We start from the raw sequence: 25,461 nt of genomic DNA, 5'->3' as shown, positions 1-25,461 counted from the left end.
CCATCAAAATAGCATAGCACATACATGAAGAACTCCACTACGTACACACCATCAGCGCACCAGCGATATCCAACATGAAATTTACTGAGCACCACTTAAAAGTCTAGTATGTGAGGGATTTACACACGTGTGCTATACGACATGCAGATGTTATTGCTCCCTAGACTATCACTTGAGCGCTAAAAAATAAACATGGACTCGTAATATCAGCACAAAAATATAAGCACAACTTATTGTGCAAGAGTTATGTTAACACAATAGCGCTAACATTTTTGTTAACAAAATATTAATTGTTTTGTAGTCCTTGGTCATAACCCATGAAAAGATAGTGCAGGGTCCTCTTTAGTCCAAAGCACACCTAAGGGTTAATGCCCTTAGGAGGAAAGTGTGTGTGTGAGGTGAATGTAACATTTATGCAGGTGTAAGGGTGGAGACTTACCGAGGATAAAAGGTAACTTTTTGGCCCCTTCTTCTTTTGGCATTTGAAGCTTCAGTATGAATTGTCATTGCAGGGCTTCTGTTCTTCCTCGCAGGCTCCAGGATGTTGCTCCTTCTTTGTCTGGTCAACCTTTGTGTAGGAGAAGAAAAGGAGGGTGGCTAAATTTGGAGGGCTCAGTCCCACCCACTTCTGATGGTGTGCATTCTTCCCCTTTCCCAGGGTTTAACCTCCCTCTTTCCACTTTTCCTCCATCTGTTCCCATTAGGTGGTGGCAGCCATGACGAACCAGAGGGTAACAACTGCATGGGCCTACTTTACCGCTCTAGCGGAGGCATGTGGATAATGAGCCTGACAGGGCTTCTGAGCTCAGTAGTGTTTTCAGTGTAAATGTGAGAGTGTAGTGTGCAAGGTGGCAATGGGCCATATATGACTCCAGGGACAGTTGGTGCTATGGATGGGCTTGGTGTGGCCAAAGGTGTGTTGGGAAGTTTGGAAAATGTAGATGCTGATGGTTATCACTGTGAGCCTGGACTGGACTTGAGCCCTGTGCCTAGAAAGCTGGTGCATGGTGTGAGTGGTGCTAGTGTTTTGCAGATAGGTGGTTTGCGTACTAGATGTGCTGCTTGTGATGCTAGAGGGCATGGCGAGATTCAGGGGGCCAGTGGTGGGATCACTCACTTGAGGAAAGACAGTGGGACTGGTAGTAGCTGCTAGTCATAGGCATGGGGTCCCTGTCCTCTCTCTTCTTCTCCTGTTTTGCAGATAGTTGAGCAAGGCTCCTTTCCTGGCATTGAGTTGGCCGGAACAAGGGTTGCTAGTTCTGAATCCCTGGATCCGAATGCAGGACCATTGGAGGCTCCTGGGGCAGGACAAGTTGGAGCAGCCCAGGCTGGTGCCGGTGAGTCCTTTTTTACTCTGGTTCTTGTTGGTGGGAGTTCTTCCTCTTCTGACTCTAGTCGGATAGTCAGGAAAATGTTTAAGATGCTCAAGCTCCTGTAGATAGCAAGGACAGCGGGCGAGTTGCTGCAGGGGGATATTTTTAGGGAGCTCTGCCTGGTGGATGTGAATAAGTATACGCAGGACAACGGGGACAGGGCCAACAGCGTCACAGGTAATGTCAAGAAAAGTGGCTGTTCAGGGTGACACGTAACCCTGTGTGGTGTATGCATTGCATGTTCATCAGTAGGATTCAGGATGGGATGTACATGAACATCTTTGAACTCTCAGTAGAGGCATATAGGCAGAAAGAGATGGCTGAGAATGGGGCTGGCCCAAAGAAGTACAAGAGACTAGACATGTTTCAGGAAAGGCAGTGTTGTTTTCGTATGTTGGTTTTGGAGTGCTGGGCTGCTCAAGCCCTTGCCATTTTGAAGTACATGGATACTATCGACTGGATAAATCATAGGTACAGGGATCGCACTTTGAGAGAGTATAACATGGTTTACAGGAGAAAGATGGCACGCAACCCATTGCTTAATTACAGGGCTTGTGGTCGCACCTAGGTCTTGAGAGATGATTTCAACATCACCAGGGGTGTTAGTCGGGCCTTTGAGGCTCGTGGTCAGGGCTTGCAGACAAAAGAGCAAGTGTTGGCATTTCCAGGATAAGATGTGTTATAATGAGGCTGCCTGTTCCATTCACCATGTGTACAAGTATTGTGGCACCCCACCTGGGTCTGAGTGCGCAAAAAAGAAAGCCATCACGGGAGACAAGGGATATGGAGCAAAAAAGATAAGGACAGACACCCTGCTGAGAGTGCTACAATCAGGGTATGGCTAGTGTGCTAGCCTGGCGCAGGGCAGCTGGGTTTAAGGGAGGGGTTTAAAATCCCAGGCTCGTGCCAGGTTTCTGAGTAATGCATGTATAGGAATCTTAAGCCTGCACACAAATGTCCTAAGGTGGTCCAGAACATGTTGGCTAAGGAGCTAGCACTAGGCCGGATGGCTGGTCCTTTTAAGTTTTTACTCATCACTGATTTGGTAATTTCACTTTTAGTGGTCATGCTGAAGAAGAAAGCTGGCAAAATATTGCTTGATACAACATCTGTCTTTTCCCAGAGGTCGGTCCATTAACATTGATCCAGATTTGGGTACTTTGCGTTACCAATCCTTTGATGAAGCCTTTGAGCTTGTAAGGTCGGCTGGAAAGGGGACCTTGATGGCAAAGTTAGATGTGAAGTGTAAGCAGCTTACCTGTGTTAGTGTACCAGTCTCGCCACTCCACATGGAGGAAAGCTGAGGTCCATCTTCAGCAGCGTCTGCTGCCTCTAGCTAGGTACATGTGGCCACGCTCTGCTCAGCTATAAAGGGATTGCAACCTAATTACAGGAACTCCCACCTACAGGTGTGGGAGTTTCTATATAAAGCAACTTAGCCCATCACTCTGAGGTTATTGTGAGCTGTTTGTGTGCTCTATGTATACCTTCCTTGTTTTCATGCTCTGTGAATACTTACATTGTTGCTGTGTCTGCTGAGTCTACTGTGCTTGCTATATCAGTGACAGCTTACCTCAATCCTGAAGCACCTTCCTGGTATCCATGGCAGCCTTACCAACAGTATCTGCTGGGTATCCTGTGCCTGCTGAGTTTCCTGTGCTTACTATACCAGTGACAGCTTACCTCAATCCTGCTGCACCTACCTGGAATCCTGTGGCATCCTCACTAATAGTACCCACTTGGTATCCTGTGCCTGCATGTCCATCTAAACCAACTGGCTCCTAGATTTCTCCTTTCTGGATTGATCTCTCGGTACCTGACCCATGGCCTGTTCCTGGACTTTGCTGTTCTTTGAACCTTGAAAGTGACCCATCATTGGTTCTGTTTTGTATTACTTTATTAAAGCCTTTATAAAGACTTTGGTCTTCCTGCATATCTAATCCTATATATTAAGTTCCACTCACCCTAACTCCTCACATGAGTTAGCTTTCAGGCTATTGCCTATTCATCCTTCTTTATTCAGACTAATGGGCTGCTGGTTTGGGGGGGACTACTAAGTGGACAGGTGTCTCTCGATGGTCTGCGCAATTTCTTGATCCTTTCTTGATATGCTGAGCAACCTCCTATACTGAGTGGTAGTTGCATGAGAAAGGGTTGATTGTGTAGCACATTATCTGGACGATTTTCTCTTAGTAGGAAACCATCCAGTAGTCAGTGTGCTGAGCTGATGTCGATCCTAAAGACTGTCATGAAGGACTTCGGGGTACTCCTTGCAGAAGACAGGAAACAAGGCCCATGTACGTGTCTGACTTTTCTTTGGATAGAGATTGATTCCTTGGCCATGCAGTGCAGGTTACCTGTGGACAAAGTAAACAAGATGCTTAAGGAGGTTCGGACGGCTGCCTATTCTGAGAGGTTAACGGTTCAGGATCTACAGTCTCTGTTGGGTTTGCTTAATTTTGCTAGGAGAGTGATCCCCATGGGCTGGTATTTAATTGGCAGCTGGGAGAGAAGTTCTTGATGCATCTGGTGGGAGCGGCCTCTTTCTAATCAGTTGTTGCATTTGTTTACTGATGCAACAGGGGCTGTAGGCTATAGAGCCTGTTGGGATGGGGAATAGATTGTGGAGCTATGGTCTGCTTAATGGATTGCGGCTGACTTGATGCATAATTTGTGCTTGTTTCTGATTGTAGTGGCCATGAAGCTGTGGGGTGCATGGTTGAGTGATTATTTTGCTATTAATAGGTCGTCTGCCTCCTCCCTGGTTGTTGTGCAGTACCTTTGATATCTAGTCTTCAGGTGCCTTCAGTTTAACATTGAATTTAAAGCTTGACATGTGACTGGAGTTTACAGTTTGATTGCTAATGCTTTGTCCAGATTCCAATGGACTAAATTTTGATTGGTGGCTCCTAAAGCAGGTGAGAATGGATGTTCATGTCCCTCTTTTCTTTGGAAGCTGGTAAACAGTGGAACCGTATTGTCAATCTTGTCCGAGCATCCCTAGCCCCAGCAACATGGGCAGCTTACATCTACATCAGGCACTGGGATGAATGGGTGAGCTTCTGTCTGAGTAAAGGAGTGGAGGTGAGTTGTGCCACCATTGGGGTATTGATGAATTTGCTTGCATTTGAGAAACAGGGAAATGAGTACAGGGGCGCCTGGCTGCATTGTAAATCTTTTGTTTCCAGATCTGACTATTACATTTTTGGTGAGAAAGGTGGTCAAGGGCTGGGGGCGTTGTGAGGCTTTTGGATTAGCTTTTCACAGCGCATTGAGAGTTAGTGATTCCTCCACTTCCTGGAAGGTTATGGGTTGCGGGGTGCAGGCAGAGAAATTTCGGGTGACAGGTAACTCAGTGCTTCTTTATATTCTGGGGTCAAAGACAGACGAGGATGGCAGGGATGTTTGGCTTTCCCTTCCACATAGTGTTGGGTCTGAAGTATGTCCTTGGGAGTTGATTTTGAAGTTTGTCAGATTGAGGCCTGAGTGTGAGCAATTCCTAGACCATGTGGATGTTAGTCCTTTAAAAACGTTTCCAATTTTGTAATCTTCTGGCATGAACGGCATTGAAGGCTGGTTTGGATCCTTTTAGGATTCCACCACATTCCTTTAGGGTGGGGTTACTACGAGCACTGTGTTTTTAAAGTGGTCAGAGGACATTATTTGTTGGGCGTTGGAGGTCTCAAAGATTTAGGTTCTTTATCAGGCTGCTTAGGTGCAATGGGGAGGTCTCTGGAGACTGCTGAGTTACTTGTTCAAGTTGTTATGGTTTGATGTTTCAGTTCTTTGTTGGCCCCGGTGGTGGTCTTACTTTCTTTTTGTTTTAGAGCACAAGGCTCCGTTCAAGGTCTAGTTATGCTCTGGATAGTTTTACACTTGTCCATGTGTCCATCAGGGCCCTAGCAGTTCCTGAGGGGGGCCAGTTAGGATTTCAGATGTCTAGCATTGTAGTGCGGTGGCTTGACTATAGGGAATTGTGCTGGCATGAGCTCCCAGTGTTGCTGCAAGAAGCCTATCGCAGGTGGTGAAATCCACAAGTGATTGTGATTCATCTGGGGCAATGACCTGGGGTCTATGCGCACTTTGGATCTTATTAAGAGAATGCAGGCTGACCTTAGATGGTTGTGTGCGTGGTTGTCTGGAGTGTGTGTGGCATGGTCAAATATCACTTGGCTCCTGTGGAGGCATATGGTCTGCAATAAGGCAGCTTTTAGTGTTGGAAAGAAAGTTAATAGGGAGATGAGCAAGGTTGCTGTTCGACACAAAAACATTACAGCAGGCAGCAAGTCATTATACCGCCCTGATGGCGTTCATCTAACTGATCACAGCCTAGAATTGTAGGAAGAGCATTGCTCCAAGTTGTTAATCCTCCTGAATGAGTTGGTGGCGAGAATCTTGGGCAGAATTCTGTTGACGGTTAGTCGTGGCCCAGGCAGCAGGCAGAGAGGGGAAACAGTGACAGCCATTGACAAGGGGAGTGACACTGACAGCCATTGACAAGGGGAGTGACACCTCTAGGATTGTGCATGGGCTTTTCTCCTTGGGTGTGCAATGGGCCGAACAGCTCCTAGTGTTGTTGCCTCTGTCAAAGGACGTAGAATCCGGCCTACGCTCTGTGTCAGATTGTCTGGGCCACTGACAATCTAGCCATAGGTTAGTAAAACTACCTATAGTTTAGGGCTTGCTTGCCACCACCTTAAGGTAATGCTGCTTCTGCTTGATGTTTGTGTGTAGATTTTTAATAAATGCAACCAAATTAGTTAAAGAGGTTTTTGTAGTTACATATTGCAAATTAATAGGGCATTTTAATCCCTTAAATTTAACTGAATATATTCAGTGTATTTCCTTTTTATGTGGCCAGTTAGGGGCAGATATATATGAGTTACTGATGTGATCAAGCAATCATTGTTGAAAATGTAGAATGGTTAGGCTTCTGAAGTCTGCTATATACAGGAATTGAAAAAAACATAATTTTCAGACATACAATTTAAGAAACACAAATAAATAATGAAAGTATATTGCATAGCTTAATATAAAATATGTGAATATAATTACTGCCCTTTGTTCTGCTTCATTTCTTACAACACGACTCTTTTTTTTCCTCATTTCACATTGCACCCCCTCACTCCATATTTCTCTGCTTTCACATCTTGCCATATCATATCGATTTGTTTTTTCCCTTGCTGCCTCTCCCTCTGTGACTGATCTGCCTTTTAGTCCCTTCCCTATAACTCAGATCCATCATTGCATATTCTTCTATTCCCTTTCCATATTAGTTTGCATGAGTATTCTCCCTCTCTCTCCCCTCTTGCTGCACTATGTTCCCTCCTCGGGTATCCCCCTCCCCTCTTCATTGCTGTGCTTCATCCTCTCTCTCTCTCCACATGTGTCTGCTTCCTCCCCACCCACGATTTCCCTCCGCCTTGCTCTATTGCTCACCTGTGGTTTTAATGCTAATTAGAGCATTAGTCTAATTTCCTTTTTGTCACTAATTTGTAATGTCCCTAATAACCATACGAGCATGAGACATAACTAGACACCTGAGAGCCCTCGTCTATCCATGCCTACGTCTGTTTAACACCTGCAGTGCCAGCTCAGCTCTGCACGTGGCTCTGCAATGTGTGTTGTTTATCTGACACCACAGCTCAGTCACATTCTTTGTGTGCTGCCACTGTATTTGAGTTCATAGATATGTGTGTATGTTATTTGTGCATTCCATTTGCAAGTTGCTAATGTGTGAAGTTGCTTTGTTATGAGAGCAACACTGCTAATGAGTTTTCCGTGAGCTGCTCATTTGTAATAACCTTACATGCTTTACATCAGCGTACAGATCTTGAAATGATGAGTAGGATTAAAGAGAGAGTAATGATCAGGGATAAAAAGAGGAGTTTAGAGATAGATGTTTGAGACTGGTATAACAAGGGCATAGGAAACTGTGAGGCAGACGTCCTGCTTTTAAATATACCTGGAATTTGCATTTCTTCTAATCCAGAATCCAAGAGGTTATTGCACTTTTTGTTTTAAAACTGCATGCTTACGTTTTGCATATTTCTGTAGTCACGTTTTCCTGCCTTTAGCCATCAGTAATACATATATTGCATGCATTCAGGATGTAAATAAAGCCTCAGCCTAGGACAGGCATTATGTAAACATGCAGTCTTGTGATTTTGTGAGGGACCTTATCATCTCTAATAGCTGCTCCCAATGCAATAAATGAATAAACAGTTAATATCATCCCCCCACCCATAGCATTACCATTATTTGAACAGTATGGTAATAATTCATTTTCCTGAGACTGAGTTGCTATTCAACCGTGTGCCACTGATTTGATACTTATTCCATTAATATGGCAGGTAAGATCGATAAAACATTCACACAAATACACTGGCATGATTGTACTGTAGTAGTGTTAGGGAAGCCTTCATCGTTTGTGAGCACAGACCTGCTGCACCTCTTGGGCACATGTGGGCAGCTGGAGCCTGCAGAGACAGAATTCCGACAGTGATGGTATAGATGGGGAGGGAAAAGGGGGGTCATGTGACCTGTAGAAAGGGAATCCCAATGACATCACATTCTGATTTACATGTAAAGCATCATCAGAGGGAGGGTCTCCCCAGCCCACTGTGTGTGTCTAGCTGGGGATATTTAAATGGAAGGGGAGGGACATACCAGATGGGATTGAGCATCTGTCAGAGTGAGAGAGAGGGGGACACAAGCAGGAGACAAGGTATGAAAGAGGGGTTTAGGGAATGAAAGAGGGGGTTTGGGTATGAGTCATATACTGAGAGGAGGGGGCACAGGCAGAAGAGAACAGGGAATGATAAGTTACAGGTAGGTAGAACAGTTATAATCATATATTTAATTCCCCCGAGAATGGATTCTATTATGCAAAGAATAGTCAGATTGCTTGTCTCTGGATGTCCACCTATTTAACTACTGGAGCTTCAAACTGGTGAGTTTATGTTTATCACTAAATAGATGTATGTTTGCTGTATGTATGATTAAAGCTACAGTGATATTGCACACGGTCACTTTATGAATAATCACTAATTCTGACTATTAAATGATCTATCCATCTATAGCTTCTATGTATCTATATCTATCTATCATCTATCTATATCTTTCTATCATCTATCTATATCTATCTATCTATATCTATCCATCTATCTATTCTATCTATCATATATCTATCTATATATATATATATCTATTTATCTATATCTAATCTACCATCTATCTATATCTATCTATCATCTATCTATATCTATCTATCATCTATATCGATCTATCTAATCTATCATATATCTATTCTATCTATCTATATCTATTTATCTATATCTATCTATCTATATCTATTTATCTATATCTATCTATCTACCTACCATATATCAATCATCTATCTATATCTATTTATCTATATATATCTAATCTATCAATATCTATCTAGCAATCTATATCCATCTATTTATCTATTCTATCTATTTCTAATCTATCATCTATCTATTCTATCTATATCTATCGAATCTATAATCTATCTATCTAATCTAGTTTGTAGCAATATATACATACATAGCATGGTAAAACTAACATGATCTATTCATTTTACAATTATGATTAATCAGTTATGCAGAGTATCAAATTCTATCTATGTTCAGTTTCTAGCAATACATACGTATATCACAAGGCAAAATTAAATTACTAAATTAACAGTGTATGTTGTGGCAAGTAAGACTCACTTTGAATGGTATATTAGAAAAGCTAGTCAATATGCTGGGAATTTACAATAGTGTATCAGTATGTTAGTTAAAAAAATGCTAATTCTAAATATATTTATGCGGTTTTCTTTTAGATAGATAGATAGATAGATAGATAGATAGATAGATATAGTTCTTCTTATCAAGAAGTTAGAATTTGTGGTCTCTCTGTCAGTTGCAGTCATGACATTTATGACCCTAACTTTTTTTTTTTTTTGCATGAAATACTAGGGTGGAGGTTTTCTGGGGTATCACTCTCCAGAAAGAGTTATTCCTAAATTCTTCTTATGAGGGTGCGTGGATCATGTGGTTTGTTTGTCAGAAGATGCATTTGTAGTAACATTTATGATTCAACATTTACACTGCTTGGCAGAAGTACCAACAAAAACAATGTGTGATTAAGAAAAAAACAGAAATGAATCAGCAAACAATTATATGTGGGCTATAATGAATGGCTAGATCTCTTGAGGCACTTACACAAATGCATTGTTAACAATTACTTCCAAATACGTGTCCTGCATATTAATAAGGATTCTGCATTTATATCTGGTCACTTAACCATAATCTGATCAATGCCAAACACGCCCTCCTTATCAACAGTTGTTCCATTTTAAGCTTAATGGGAGGGGTAATCTAGATTTGCCCTGGTTACTGGTCTGTGATTCGGATCATCCTGGATTAGGTGGGGGTAGTGATATTATTATGTAACACTGGGGAGTGAGATCAGAAACGGGTGATTAGGTTAGATGTGTAACTGTATAATAATACCACAAGACATGTAACAGGATTGCTGCCAATAGGCTGAATTTCTAAGTATGTATGTGCTCTGAAGGAGTTAAACAAAGTTGCATTTATTTAATGCACCTGTAAGGGTTTAACTTTTATAGACATCAGTGATACAGATACTTGGGATTTATACATCCAAGATCCCTAGCTACCCATGCCTGAATTAGTGGAGACTCTGCATTTTTAAAAGAGATATATGTAGTTGGAAGACTAGGGCAATATATGTAAGGGAGCTGCAAATAATTCAACTTAGATTAAATATTGTCTGCATAACTATATTCTTATAGAGTGTGGCTCGTTTCTAATTCACCAGAACATCTAAGAGAAAGAACAGGTTTTCACAGGTTTTTCAAGATATCAAGACATTCCAGTCAGCTAAAAATCCATGATAACTAAGTTATAACTAGAAAATTAAGGTGTGCAATGACACCTCTTATACCAAGCATGGGGCATTAGACATCAATATTTTAATCCATTTTCAGCAACCTTGTGAAATGATGTATGGTCTTATTTAAAGGGACAGTCTACTTCACAATTTGTTTTGTTTAAAAAGATAATCTCTTTATTACCCATTCCCCAGTTTTGCACAACCAACTCTGCTATATTAATATAGGTTTCTTCTGTTAAGTGTGATCAGTCCACGGGTCATCATTACTTCTGGGATATTAACTCCTCCCCAACAGGAAGTGCAAGAGGATTCACCCAGCAGAGCTGCATATAGCTCCTCCCCTCTACGTCACTCCCAGTCATTCTCTTGCACCCAACGACTAGATAGGAGGTGTGAGAGGGCTATGGTGATTATACTTAGTTTTATATCTTCAATCAAAAGTTTGTTATTTTAAAATAGCACCGGAGTGTGTTATTACCTCTCTGGCAGTGTTTGACGAAGAATCTACCAGAGATTTTGCTATGATTTTAGCCGGAGTAGTTAAGATCATATTGCTGTTTCTCGGCCATCTGAGGAGAGGTAAACTTCAGATCAGGGGACAGCGGGCAGATGAATCTGCATAGAGGTATGTAGCAGCTTTTATTTTCTGACAATGGAATTGATGAGAAAATCCTGCCATACCGATATAATGTCATGTATGTATACTTTACACTTCAGTATTCTGGGGAATGGTACTTCACTAGAATTACACTGTAAGAAGTACATTAAGCTGTTTAATAACTAGAAATTATGTTTAACGTTTTTGCTGGAATGTAAAATCGTTTTCATTTGCTGAGGTACTGAGTGAATAAATGTTTGGGCACCATTTTCCCACTTGGCAGTTGCTTAATCTTTTTCTGACAGTTTCTGTTCTCTCTCACTGCTGTGTGTGAGGGGGAAGGGCCGTTTTTTGGCGCCTTTTCTATGCATCAGTTATTTCAGTCAGCAGCTCATTGTATTTCCTGCATGATCCGGTTCATCTCTACAGAACTCAGGGGTCTTCAAACTTATTTTGAGGGAGGTAATTTCTCTCAGCAGAGCTGTGAGAATTATAGTTGACTGTGATAAAAAACGTTTATTCTGTAATTGTTTCCTGCTTTCAGAATTTGTTATCTTTGCTATTGGGATTAAACCTTTGCTAAAGTTGTGTTGTTTACAAGGATTGAGGCTATAACTGTTTCAATTTATTAATTTTCAACTGTCATAGATTTTCTGTGCTTCTTAAAGGCACAGTACGTTTTTAATATTATTCTAATTGAATTGTATTCTAAGTTGCAAGTTTATTTGCTAGTGTGTTAAACATGTCTGATTCAGAGGAAGATACCTGTGTCATTTGTTGCAATGCCAAAGTGGAGCCCAATAGAAATTTATGTACTAACTGTATTGATGCTACTTTAAATAAAAGTCAATCTGTACAAATTGAACAAATTTCACCAAACAACGAGGGGAGAGTTATGCCGACTAACTCGCCTCACGTGCCAGTACCTGCATCTCCCGCTCGGGAGGTGCGTGATATTGTAGCGCCGAGTACATCTGGCCGGCCATTACAAATCACATTACAGGATATGGCTTCTGTTATGACTGAAGTTTTGGCTAAATTACCAGAACTAAGAGGTAAGCGTGATCACTCTGGGGTGAGAACAGAGTGCGCTGATAATATTAGGGCCATGTCAGATACTGCGTCACAGGTTGCAGAACATGAGGACGGAGAACTTCATTCTGTGGGTGACGGTTCTGATCCAAACAGACTGGATTCAGATATTTCAAATTTTAAATTTAAACTGGAAAACCTCTGTGTATTACTAGGGGAGGTGTTAGCGGCTCTGAATGATTGTAACACAGTTGCAATACCAGAGAAAATGTGTAGGTTGGATAAATATTTTGCGGTACCGACGAGTACTGAGGTTTTTCCTATACCTAAGAGAATTACTGAAATTGTTTCTAAGGAGTGGGATAGACCCGGTGTGCCGTTCTCACCCCCTCCGATATTTAGAAAAATGTTTCCAATAGACGCCACCACACGGGACTTATGGCAAGCGGTCCCTAAGGTAGAGGGAGCAGTTTCTACTTTAGCTAAGCGTACCACTATCCCGGTGGAGGATAGCTGTGCTTTTTCAGATCCAATGGATAAAAAATTAGAGGGTTACCTTAAGAAAATGTTTGTTCAACAAGGTTTTATATTGCAACCCCTTGCATGCATTGCGCCGATCACGGCTGCAGCGGCGTTCTGGATTGAGTCTCTGGAAGAGAACATTAGTTCAGCTACTCTGGACGACATTACGGACAGGCTTAGAGTCCTTAAACTAGCTAATTCATTCATTTCGGAGGCCGTAGTACATCTAACTAAACTTACGGCGAGGAATTCAGGATTCGCCATTCAGGCACGCAGGGCGCTGTGGCTAAAATCCTGGTCAGCTGATGTTACTTCTAAGTCTAAATTGCTTAATATACCTTTCAAAGGGCAGACCTTTTTCGGGCCCGGGTTGAAAGAGATTATCGCTGACATTACAGGAGGTAAAGGCCATGCCCTGCCTCAGGACAAAGCCAAAACTAAGACTAGACAGTCTAATTTTCGTTCCTTTCGTAATTTCAAAGCAGGAGCAGCATCAACTTCCTCTGCACCAAAACAGGAAGGAGCTGTTGCTCGCTACAGACAAGGCTGGAAACCTAACCAGTCCTGGAACAAGGGCAAGCAGACCAGGAAACCTACTGCTGCCCCTAAAACGGCATGAATTGAGGGCCCCCGATCCGGGATCGGATCTAGTGGGGGGCAGGCTTTCTCTCTTCGCCCAGGCTTGGGCAAGAGATGTCCAGGATCCCTGGGCGCTAGAAATAATATCTCAGGGATACCTTCTGGACTTCAAATACTCTCCTCCAAGAGAGAGATTTCATCTGTCAAGGTTGTCAACAATCCAGACAAAGAAAGAGGCGTTTCTACGCTGCGTACAAGAGCTCTTGTTAATGGGAGTAATCCACCCAGTTCCACGATCGGAACAGGGACAGGGGTTTTACTCAAATCTGTTTGTGGTTCCCAAAAAAGAGGGAACTTTCAGACCAATCCTGGACTTAAAGATCCTAAACAAGTTCCTAAGAGTTCCATCGTTCAAGATGGAGACTATTCGGACAATTTTACCTATGATCCAAGAGGGTCAGTACATACCGGTACCTAAGGTTTGCCTTCCTAGACAGGCATTACCAGTTTGTAGCTCTTCCATTCGGATTGGCTACAGCTCCAAGAATCTTCACAAAGGTTCTGGGTGCTCTTCTGGCGGTACTAAGACCGCGGGGAATCTCGGTAGCTCCATACCTAGACGACATTCTGATTCAAGCTTCAAGCTTTCAAACTGCCAAGTCTCATACAGAGTTAGTACTGGCATTTCTAAGGTCACATGGATGGAAGGTGAACGAAAAGAAAAGTTCACTCGTTCCACTCACATGAGTTCCCTTCCTGGGGACTCTTATAGATTCTGTAAAAATGAAGATTTACCTGACAGAGGACAGGTTAACAAGACTTCAAAGTGCTTGCCGCACCCTTCATTCCATTCAACACCCGTCAGTGGCTCAATGCATGGAGGTAATCGGCTTAATGGTAGCGGCAATGGACATAGTACCCTTTGCACGCCTACACCTCAGACCACTGCAACTGTGCATGCTAAGTCAGTGGAATGGGGATTACTCAGACTTATCCCCTTCTCTGAATCTGGATCAAGAGACCAGAAATTCTCTTCTTTGGTGGCTTTCTCGGCCACATCTGTCCAGGGGGATGCCATTCAGCAGACCAGACTGGACAATTGTAACAACAGACGCCAGCCTTCTAGGTTGGGGTGCCGTCTGGAATTCTCTGAAGGCTCAGGGACAATGGAGTCAGGAGGAGAGTCTCCTGCCAATAAACATTCTGGAATTGAGAGCAGTTCTCAATGCCCTCCTGGCTTGGCCCCAGTTGACAACGCGGAGTTTCATCAGGTTTCAGTCGGACAACATCACGACTGTAGCTTACATCAACCATCAGGGAGGGACACGAAGCTCCCTAGCTATGATGGAAGTATCAAAGATAATTCGCTGGGCAGAGTCTCACTCTTGCCACCTGTCAGCAATCCACATCCCGGGAGTGGAGAACTGGGAGGCGGATTTCTTAAGTCGTCAGACTTTTCATCCGGGGGAGTGGGAACCTCATCCGGAGGTCTTTGCCCAAATACTTCGACGTTGGGGCAAACCAGAGATAGATCTCATGGCGTCTCGACAGAACGCCAAGCTTCCTCGTTATGGGTCCAGATCCAGGGATCCAGAAGCAGTCCTGATAGATGCCCTGACAGCACCTTAGGATTTCAGGATGGCTTACGTGTTTCCACCCTTCCCGATGCTTCCTCCATTGATTGCCAGAATCAAACAAGAGAGAGCATCAGTGATTCTAATAGCACCTGCGTGGCCACGCAGGACTTGGTATGCAGATCTGGTGGACATGTCATCCTGTCCACCTTGGTCTCTACCCCTGAAACAGGACCTTCTGATACAGGGTCCCTTCAAACATCAAAGTCTAACTTCTCTGAAGCTGACTGCTTGGAAATTGAACGCTTGATTTTATCAAGACGTGGGTTTTCTGAGTCAGTTATTGATACCTTAATACAGGCTAGGAAACCTGTTACCAGAAAGATTTACCATAAGATATGGCGTAAATACCTATATTGGTGTGAATCCAAAGGTTACTCTTGGAGTAAGGTTAGGATTCCTAGGATATTGTCTTTTCTACAAGAAGGTTTAGAAAAGGGTTTATCCGCTAGTTCATTAAAGGGACAGATCTCAGCTCTGTCCATTCTGTTACACAAACGTCTGTCAGAAGTTCCTGACGTCCAGGCTTTTTGTCAGGCTTTGGCCAGGATTAAGCCTGTGTTTAAAACGGTTGCTCCACCATGGAGTTTAAACCTTGTTCTTAATGTTTTACAGGGCGTTCCGTTTGAACCCCTTCATTCCATTGATATAAAGTTGTTATCTTGGAAAGTTCTATTTTTAATGGCTATTTCCTCGGCTCGAAGAGTCTCTGAGTTATCAGCCTTACATTGTGATTCTCCTTATTTGATTTTTCATTCGGATAAGGTAGTTCTGCGTACTAAACCTGGGTTCTTACCTAAGGTAGTTACTAACAGGAATATCAATCAAGAGATTGTTGTTCCTTCTTTATGCCCAAATCCTTCTTCGAAGAAGGAACGTCTACTGCACAACCTGGATGTAGTCCGTGCTCTAAAATTTTACTTACAGGCAACTAAGGAATTTCGACAAACGTCTTCTCTGTTTGTCGTTTACTCTGGGCAGAGGAGAGGTCAAAAAGCTTCTGCTACCTCTCTTTCTTTTTGGCTTCGTAGCATAATTCGTTTAGCTTATGAGACTGCTGGACAGCAGCCTCCTGAAAAGATTACAGCTCATTCCACTAGAGCTGTGGCTTCTACTTGGGCCTTTAAGAATGAGGCCTCTGTTGAACAGATTTGCAAGGCTGCAACTTGGTCTTCGCTTCATACTTTTTCCAAATTTTACAAATTTGACACTTTTGCTTCATCAGAGGCTATTTTTGGGAGAAAGGTTCTTCAGGCAGTGGTTCCTTCTGTATAAAGAGCCTGCCTATCCCTCCCGTCATCCGTGTACTTTTGCTTTGGTATTGGTATCCCAGAAGTAATGATGACCCGTGGACTGATCACACTTAACAGAAGAAAACATAATTTATGCTTACCTGATAAATTCCTTTCTTCTGTAGTGTGATCAGTCCACGGCCCGCCCTGTTTTAAGGCAGGTAAATATTTTTTAATTTATACTCCAGTCACCACTTCACCCTTGGCTTTTCCTTTCTCGTTGGTCCTTGGTCGAATGACTGGGAGTGACGTAGAGGGGAGGAGCTATATGCAGCTCTGCTGGGTGAATCCTCTTGCACTTCCTGTTGGGGAGGAGTTAATATCCCAGAAGTAATGATGACCCGTGGACTGATCACACTACAGAAGAAAGGAATTTATCAGGTAAGCATAAATTATGTTTTTACCTCTGTGATTACCTTGTACCTAAGCCTCTGCAGACTGCCCCTTATCTCAGTTCTTTTGACAGATTTGCATTTTAGCCAATCGGTGATGACTCATACATAACTCCACGGGAGGGAGCACAATGTTATCTTTATGACACACGTAAACTATCTAACTGTAAAAAACTATAACAAGGCACTGAGATAAGAGGCAGCCTTCAATGGTTTGGAAATTAGCATTTTAGCCTACCTAGGTTTAGCTTTTAACAAAGAATACCAAGAGAGCAAAGAAAATTTGATGATAAAAGTAAACTGGAAATTTGTTTAAAATTGCATGTCCTATCTGAATCATGAAAGTTTAATTTTGACTAGACAGTCCCTTTAATTCAACAGCTTTGAGTCCTTGGAATTATATTTCAGACTATTTTGCATTACAAGTATTGACTGCTCTTTCACATTTAAAAAAAAAAATATTTTATATGCTCTGTTCACAATAGTGACCATTTCCTGGTTTACTTAAAACTGTAACACTTCATAAAACTTAATTATGAGTATTAGACTGTCCATTCATAATTACATTAACGTTTCTAAAATGTTATTTATAAAATTTGCATAGTTATATAGAATTATGTTATTATCATCAACATCATCAATATTAAATCATTGTTTACTTTTACTGTGGCCAGATCTGGAAAGGTCCTACAAAGCCTGTGAAATGCATTTTTTAATAGTTTTTACTGTATGTAAGTAGATTTTTCTGTTTATTTCATATGCAATTTAAGTGATTTTACCAATTCAAATGGTGGTTGTTTTAGTGGCAAAGAAGGGGGTGAAAATCATCAATCATTGTGTAGAGTGTTCTTGGATTCTCCATTCTCCTTAGTCTGTAAGGGTATGGGGAGCAGGGCAAATTAAAAATGAATAGACTTACAGTAGCATAAACCCAAATAAGCCCATGGTTCTTACAGGCTTATTAATGTGTATTGTCTCCTTTCTCTTCCCTGCCAGATACTGATATGACGTTAAACAAGAGAGAGAAATTGGGAGGGCTGAAGCAGCACCGTGGAAGTCTCCAACTTCCGACAGGCACACAACGGCGTGGAAGTATGCCCTTGCCCTACAAACACCAGTTGAGACGTGCACAAGCAGTGGATGAGCTGGACTGGCCAAGTGTTGATTCTGGATCATCTGATTCGGTACAATCTGCAGACAGCAATCAAGAACCTGGAATCTACAAAGTAATGTTGCTGGGAGACAGTGGAGTGGGTAAAACTGCCCTTGCTGGAATATTTGGAGGTTTAGAAGACACTTTTCCCCATGAAGCAGAACACCCAGGCAAGTCTAGTGTACATTTTAAAAGTGGTTGCAGGGTAAATAGGCTTTTTAAAAAATGTTAACTACCTTTTCCCCTCCTTATTTTAAGAGGATACATATGAGAGAAACTTACTGGTGGATGGAGAGAAGACATCATTAATGGTGTATGATATATGGGAACAGGTAAGAAACATGTCTTAGTCCTACATATCCCTCATCAACAAAATGGCAAACTGATAGTGCAATTTCAGATCACAAAGCTACAGGACACAGAGCTGCTACACACATCAAAGTTAATTATGTGATGTGTAGACACAATGTGTCTTAGCATTTAGTGATGTTGACTCAATTTTGTATTTCAGTCTGGACCACGAAGTTGGATGAAAGACAACTGTCTAAAGATGGGAGATGCTTTCCTTCTTGTTTTCTCTGTGACAGACCGTAGGAGTTTTCAGAGTCTCCCAGGACTGCTCCTCCAGCTGCGCACTGCACGTCCACATCGTCATATTCCCATCATTATAGTGGGCAATAAGGGTGACCTAGCTCGCTCCAGAGAAGTCAGCATGGAAGGTATCATCATAGTATTGAGACATATTATCATTATTTGGCTAAATTTGGGTGTATTATAAGCAATGGATTTAATACAAATAACGTGCTCCTTTATTATACACATTAGTTCCAGTGCAGAGAAACTGCAAATTAAATTTAGCTTTTTAGTGGTTTGGTATTAGAACCTGGGTGTCTTTTCAGTGCTCAACAAATCTGTTTAAAATGTAGGAGCCAGTATGAATATTTAGGAGCCAGACAGTGGTATTTTGTATATAGATATATAGAGAATAACCCAAAAACTTAGGAGCCTGGGGTAGAATTCTAGGAAGCCAGTGGCTCTCTGGCTCCTGGGTTTGTTGAGCCCTGTTCAACATCCTCAGGGACCAGTTTTGGACATCCTTGATTTAACGGGTAGCTTACAATCAGAAGTTTCATTTATGTCTCTTACTTTTATCTTCCTTTCTTCCTTAGAGGGACGATCTCTGGCTGTAATGTTAAACTGTAAGTACACAGAGACATCAGCTGCTCTTCATCATAATACACAGGAACTCCTTGAAGGAATTGTTAGACAGATTCGCCTACGAAGGGAGGAAAAAGAACAAAGCCCCCACGTCCCCACCCTTTTAACCCCAGTGCGCAGAGAAAGCCTGACCAAAAAAGCGCGTCGTCTTCTGCAAGGGATTATGGCAAAACACAGAGGTTTCTTCAAGCAGCGATCAAAGTCCTGCCATGACCTGTCTGTACTTTAATTCTTAAAATTAACTTTCAGGAGTCATAGGCTAGCCATGTAACTGAAGGAACACATAAATTGAACAGATAGCTCCTGGGGAGTCACACACAGTCTCTGAGGTTTCAAAATTTACTAGGAATTTGTTTAACATGTGGAGTCAAATACTGGCCAAGGGACTTATTGGGCATGATAGTCCAGGGTCAACAGAGATTCAGGAAACCTTTGGTCTGTCCATATGGCCTAGGAGCACTAGTGGATGAAAAGATTACTAGCAAGATGAACTTGTCACATTTAATATGGCAAGAGCCATATTGACTAGCACTTATACAAAGGATCCATGATGAGCATTTGCGCCAAGGACATCCAATTGGTCATGTAAATTCCAAGCCTCTTCACACACCACATGTGCCCAGACCAGACCAAATGCCTTTCAGCCCACTCTTCACACCCCTTCTTCCAGTAAAGAATTGTTGCAAAGATCTCATATTTATACAGCAAGAACAGCAATATGAATGCAACTGAGGTCATACCATCATGCTTCTGTGCTTGTGTTGGGACAGAGTGATAGAAAGGCTTATATCAAGGGGCTCAAACTTTGTGACTAGAATAAGAAATGTCAATGTAGTTGATTTTGAAACAAGCACTTCTACCACCACTGGTCACATTCACATTAATAAAATGGAACTTTGGTGAAACTGGGAAAAAAGAACTCTTAATAAGAACATGGACATGTCACTTTTGTAAATGGATACAGGATTTTGACACTGAGTGAAAACCTAGATACGTTTGCACCCCTTCAGCAAATGAACTAGTGAACATTTTGTAGAAGTATCAGGCCAAAAAAATGGCAGTGTGTTTTAAGGAAGTCCATGTTATAAATCATTCAATAAACATATCACTGGAGATGGTAATTAAGCAGTGTACATTATATATGGTATGGGAAGTAGTGTTTGCAAGAGTTTTACAGCTACAATATGTGGGTGGGGGTCAGCAGAGAATTATGTGTGGAGATGGAGGGCAATGGGGCAGTATGTGTGTGAGCTGGAGAGCAGCATAGCAATTTGTGTGTGAACTGGAGAGCAGCAGAGCATTGTGTGTGGAGATGGAGGACAATGGGGCAGCATAGCAATTTGTGTGTGAGGTGGAGAGCTGCAGAGCAGTGTGTGTGTGAGATGGAGAGCAGCAGAACAGTGTGTGTGAGGTGGAGGGCAATGGGGCAGTGTGCATGTCAATTGGAGAATAGCATAGCGATGTGTGTGTGTGTGTGTATGAGTTGGAGAGCAGCAGAGTAGTGTGTGTGTGTGTGATATGTAGGTCAGCAGGGCAATGTGTGTGAGGTGGAGGACAGTAGGGCAGTGTGTGTGAGGTGGAGGACAGCAGGACACTATGTATGTGTGAGGTGGAGCTCAGCAGAAGCAGAGTGTGTGAGTTGGAGGGCAGCAGAGCAGTGTGTGTGGAGATGGAGGGCAATGGGGCAGCATAGCAATTTGTGTGTGAGGTGGAGAGCAGCAGAGCAGTGCGTGAGTGAGGTGGAGAGCAACAGAACAGTGTGTGTGAGGTGGAGGGCAATGGGGCAGTGTGTATGTCAACTGGAGAATAGCATAGCGATGTGTGTGTGTATGAGGTGGAGGACAGCAGGGCAGTGTGTATGAGGTGGAGGATTGCAGGGGAGTGTGTGTGAGGTGGATGATAGCAGGGAAGTGTGTGTGAGGTGGAGGATAGCAGGGAAGTGTGTGTGAAGTGGAGGACAGTAGGGAGGTGTGTGTGAGGTGGAGGACAGCAGGACAGTGTGTGTGAGGTGGAGGACAGCAGGACAGTGTGTGTGAGGTGGAGGATAGCAGGGAAGTGTGTGTGAAGTGGAGGACAGTAGGGAGGTGTGTGTGAGGTGGAGGACAGCAGGACAGTGTGTGTGAGGTGGAGGACAGCAGGACAGTGTGTGTGAGGTAGAGTACAGCAGGGCGCTATGTATGTGTAAGGTGGAGATCAGCAGAAGCAGTGTGTGTGTGAGGTGGAGGGCAGTAGAACAGTGTGTGTGTGAGGTGGAGGGTAGCAGAGTAGTGAGCGTGAGGTGGAGGACAGCAGAGCTATGTATGAGGTGGAGAGCAGCAGAGCAGTGTGTATATAAGGTGGTCGACAGCAGAGCAGTGTGTGTATGAGGTGGAGGGCAGCAGATTAGTGTGTGCATGAGGTGGAGGGCAGCAGAGTAGTGTGTGAATGAGGTGGAGGACAGCAGAGTAGTGTGTGTATGAGGTGGAGGGCAGCAGTGTGTGTATGAGGAGGAGGGCAGCAGAGCAGTGTGTGTATGAGGTGGAGGGCAGCAGATTAGTGTGTGTATGAGGTGGAGGGCAACAGAATAGTGTGTGTATGAGGTGGAGGGCAGCAGAGCAGTGTGTGTATGAGGTGGAGGGCAGCAGAGTAGTGTGTGTATGAGGTGGAGGGCAGCAGAGTAGTGTGTGTATGAGATGGAGGGCAGCAGAGTAGTGTGTGTATGAGGTGGAGGGCAGCAGAGTAGTTTGTGTGTGAGGTGGAGGGCAGCAGAGCAGTGTGTGTATGAGGTGGAGGGCAGCAGTGTGTGTATGAGGAGGAGGGCAGCAGAGCAGTGTGTGTATGAGGTGGAGGGCAGCAGATTAGTGTGTGTATGAGGTGGAGGGCAACAGAATAGTGTGTGTATGAGGTGGAGGGCAGCAGAGCAGTGTGTGTATGAGGTGGAGGGCAGCAGAGTAGTGTGTGTATGAGGTGGAGGGCAGCAGAGTAGTGTGTGTATGAGATGGAGGGCAGCAGAGTAGTTTGTGTATGAGGTGGAGGGCAGCAGAGCAGTGTGTGTATGAGGTGGAGAGCAGCAGAGCAGTGTGTGTATGAGGTGGAGGGCAGCAGATTAGTGTGAGTATGAGGTGGAGGGCAGCAGAGCTATGTATGAGGTGGAGAGCAGCAGAGCAGTGTGTATATAAGGTGGTCGACAGCAGAGCAGTGTGTGTATGAGGTGGAGGGCAGCAGATTAGTGTGTGCATGAGGTGGAGGGCAGCAGAGTAGTGTGTGAATGAGGTGGAGGACAGCAGAGTAGTGTGTGTATGAGGTGGAAGGCAGCAGAGTAGTGTGTGTTTGAGGTGGAGGGCAGCAGTGTGTGTATGAGGAGGAGGGCAGCAGAGCAGTGTGTGTATGAGGTGGAGGGCAGCAGAGTAGTGTGTATATGAGGTAGAAGGCAGCAGAGTAGTGTGTGTGTGAGGTGGAGGGCAGCAGAGCAGTGTGTGTATGAGGTGGAGAGCAGCAGAGCAGTGTGTGTATGAGGTGGAGGGCAGCAGATTAGTGTGAGTATGAGGTGGAGGGCAGCAGATTAGTGTGTGTATGAGGTGGAGGGCAGCAGATTAGTGTGTGTATGAGGTGGAGGGCAGCAGATTAGTGTGTGTATGAGGTGGAGGGCAGCAGAGTAGTGTGTGTATGAGGTGGAGGGCAGCAGATTAGTGTGTGTATGAGGTGGAGGGTAGCCGATTAGTGTGTGTATGAGGTGGAGGACAGCTAATTAGTGTGTGTATGAGGTGGAGGGCAGCAGAGTAGTATGTGTATGAGGTGGAGGGCAGCAGAGTAGTGTGTGTATGAGGTGAAGGGCAGCAGAGTAGTGTGTGTGTGAGGTGAAGGGCAGCAGTGCAGTGTCTGTGAGGTGGAGGGCGATGGGGCAGTGTGTGGGTGAGATGGAGGGCAGCAGAGTAGTGTGTGTATGAGGTGGAGGGCAGCAGAGTAGTGTGTGTGTGAGGTAGAGGGCAGCAGTGCAGTGTCTGTTAGGTGGAGGGCAATGGGGCAGTGTGTGTGTGAGGTAAAGGGCAGCAGAGTAGTGTGTGTATGAGGTGGAGGGCAGCAGAGTAGTGTGTGTATGAGGTGGGGGGCAGCAGAGTAGTGTGTGTATGAGCTGGAGGGCAGCAGAGTAGTGTGTGTGTGAGGTGGAGGGCAGCAGAGTAGTGTATGTATGAGGTGGAGGGCAGCAGAGCAGTGTGTGTATGAGGTGGATGACAGCAGAGCAGTGTGTGTGTGAGGTGGAGGGCAGCATAGTAGTGTGTGTATGAGGTGGAGGGCAGCAGAGTAGTGTGTGTGTGAGGTGGAGGGCAGCAGAGTAGTGTGTGTATGAGCTGGAGGGCAGCAGAGTAGTGTGTGTGTGAGGTGGAGGGCAGCAGAGCCATGTGTGTATGAGGTGGAGGACACCAGATTAGTGTGTGTATGAGGTGGAGGGCAGCAGATTAGTGTGTGTATGAGGTGGAGGGCAGCAGAGTAGTGTGTGTATGAGGTGGAGGGCAGCAGAGCAGTGTGTGTATGAGATGGAAGGCAGCAGATTAGTGTGTTTATGAGGTGGAGGGCAGCAAATTAGTGTGTGTATGAGGTGGAGGGCAGCAGATTAATGTGTGTATGAGGTGGAGGGCAGCAGATTAGTGTGTGTATGAGGTGGAGGGCAGCAGATTAGTGTGTGTATGAGGTGGAGGGTAGCCGATTATTGTGTGTATGAGGTGGAGGGCAGCAGATTAGTGTGTGTATGAGGTGGAGGGCAGCAGATTAGTGTGTGTATGAGGTGGAGGGTAGCCGATTAGTGTGTGTATGAGGTGGAGGGCAGCAGATTAGTGTGTGTATGAGGTGGATGACAGCAGATTAGTGTGTGTATGAGGTAAAGGGCAGCAGAGTAGTATGTGTATGAGGTGGAGGGCAGCAGAGTAGTGTGTGTATGAGGTGAAGGGCAGCAGAGTAGTGTGTGTATGAGGTGAAGGGCAGCAGTGCAGTGTATGTGAGGTGGAGGGCGATGGGGCAGTGTGTGTGTGAGGTGAAGGCGAAGAGTAGTGTGTGTATGAGGTGAAGGGCAGCAGAGTAGTGTGTGTATGAGGTGAAGGGCAGCAGTGCAGTGTCTGTGAGGTGGAGGGCGATGGGGCAGTGTGTGTGTGAGGTGGAGGGCAGCAGAGTAGTGTATGTGTGAGGTGGAAGGCAGCAGATTAGTGTGTGTATGAGGTGGAGGGCAGCAGAGTAGTGTGTGTATGAGGTGGAGGGCAGCAGAGTAGTGTGTGTGTGAGGTGGAGGGCAGCAGAGTAGTGTGTGTATGAGCTGGAGGGCAGCAGAGTAATGTGTGTGTGTGAGGTGGAGGGCAGCAGAGTAGTGAGTGTGTGAGGTGGAGGGCAGCAGAGCCGTGTGTGTATGAGGTGGAGGGCAGCAGATCAGTGTGTGTATGAAGTGGAGGACAGCAGAGCAGTGTGTGTGTGAGGTGGAGGGCAGCAGAGTAGTGTGTGTGTGTGAGGTGGAGGGCAGCAGATTAGTGTGTGTATGAGGTGGAGGGCAGCAGAGTAGTGTGTGTGAGAGGTGGAGGGCAGCAGAGTAGTGTGTGTGAGAGGTGGAGGGCGGCAGAGCAGTGTGTATATCAGGTGGAGGACAGCAGATTAGTGTGTGTGTGAGGTGGAGGGCAGCAGAGCAGTGTTTGTGTGAGGTGGAGGGCAGCGGAGTGTGCGAGGACAGCAGTGCTGTGTATGTTTTAGCAGGAGGGCATCAGCACAATGTTGTGTATGAGCTGGAGGGCAGCAGAGTATTGTGTGTGTGTGAGGGGGAGGACAGCAGAGCAGTGTGTGTGTGTGAGGTGAAGGGCAGCAGAGCCATGTGTGTATGAGGTGGAGGGCAGCAGAGCAGTGTGTGTATGAGGTGGAGGACAGCAGAGCAGTATGTGTGTGAGGTGGAGGGCAGCAGAGTAGTGTGTGTATAAGGTGGAGGGCAGCATAGTAGTGTGTGTATGAGGTGGAGCCAGAGGGCAGCAGAGTAGTGTGTGTGTGAGGTGGAGGGTAGCAGAGCAGTGTGTGTGTGTGTGTGTGAAATGGAGGGCAGCAGAGTAGTGTGTGTATGAGCTTGAGGGCAGCAGAGTAGTGTGTGTGTGTGAGGTGGAGGGCAGCAGAACAGAGTGTGTGTGAGGTGGAGGGCAGCAGAGCAGGGTGTGTATGAGGTGGAGGGCAGCAGATTAGTGTGTGTATGTGTGAGGTGGAGGGCAGCAGAGCAGTGTGTGTGTGAGGTGGAGGGCAGCAGAGTAGTGTGTGTATGAGGACAGCAGTGCTATGTGTGTTTTAGCAGGAGGGCATCAGCACATAGTTGTGTTTGAGGAAGAAGACAGCAGACCAGTGTGTGTGTGTTTTAATTTTTTTTTTAAACAAAATTGCAACAATTGTTGCATACAAAGATTGCTCTCCTCTTATTTACAATCGCCTAGATTTAGAGTTCTGCGTTAGCCTTCAAAACCAGCGTTAGGGGCTCCTAACGCTGGTTTTGGCCGCCCGCTGGTATTTAGAGTCAGTCAGGAAAGGGTCTAACGCTCACTTTGCAGCCGCGACTTTTCCATACCGCAGATCCCCCTACGCCATTTGCGTATCCTATCTTTTCCAGGGCCGTCTTTAATATTGACTGGACCCTGGGCGAAAATTTTCTTGGGCCCCCCCATGCAATTTCGCTCTCCACCCCAACATCCCAAAAAACAACTAAATCAATTTTTTTTTTAATTATTAGCCCAGCAGTGGATTATCTACTGC

General features: G+C 44.5%; 1 protein-coding gene across 1 annotated transcript; it reads left to right on the top strand.

Moving 5' to 3' along the window:
* The first annotated feature begins 549 nt into the window (after positions 1-549).
* Positions 550-19,842, top strand: REM2 (RRAD and GEM like GTPase 2). Its single transcript, XM_053700582.1, has 5 exons — positions 550-1,337; positions 17,347-17,673; positions 17,762-17,835; positions 18,015-18,222; positions 18,673-19,842. The coding sequence occupies exons 2-5, from the start codon at positions 17,355-17,357 to the stop codon at positions 18,948-18,950; spliced, it is 879 nt and encodes a 292-aa protein (XP_053556557.1). The 5' UTR covers positions 550-1,337; positions 17,347-17,354; the 3' UTR covers positions 18,951-19,842.
* Positions 19,843-25,461: the final 5,619 nt, after the last annotated feature.

The sequence above is a fragment of the Bombina bombina genome, chromosome 2, assembly GCF_027579735.1.
Source record: "Bombina bombina isolate aBomBom1 chromosome 2, aBomBom1.pri, whole genome shotgun sequence".
NCBI classification, from domain to species: domain Eukaryota; kingdom Metazoa; phylum Chordata; class Amphibia; order Anura; family Bombinatoridae; genus Bombina; species Bombina bombina.
Note: the sequence above shows the minus strand (reverse complement) of the source record. Positions and strands in the feature narration are given on the sequence as shown.

Excerpts from the sequence above, each read along its gene's own strand:
- REM2 (XM_053700582.1), top strand. The coding sequence starts at position 17,355 with ATGACGTTAAACAAGAGAGAGAAATTGGGAGGGCTGAAGCAGCACCGT. Across the intron at positions 17,674-17,761 it reads CCATGAAGCAGAACACCCAG|AGGATACATATGAGAGAAAC; the intron begins GCAAGTCTAGTG and ends CCTTATTTTAAG. Across the intron at positions 17,836-18,014 it reads TGTATGATATATGGGAACAG|TCTGGACCACGAAGTTGGAT; the intron begins GTAAGAAACATG and ends TTTGTATTTCAG.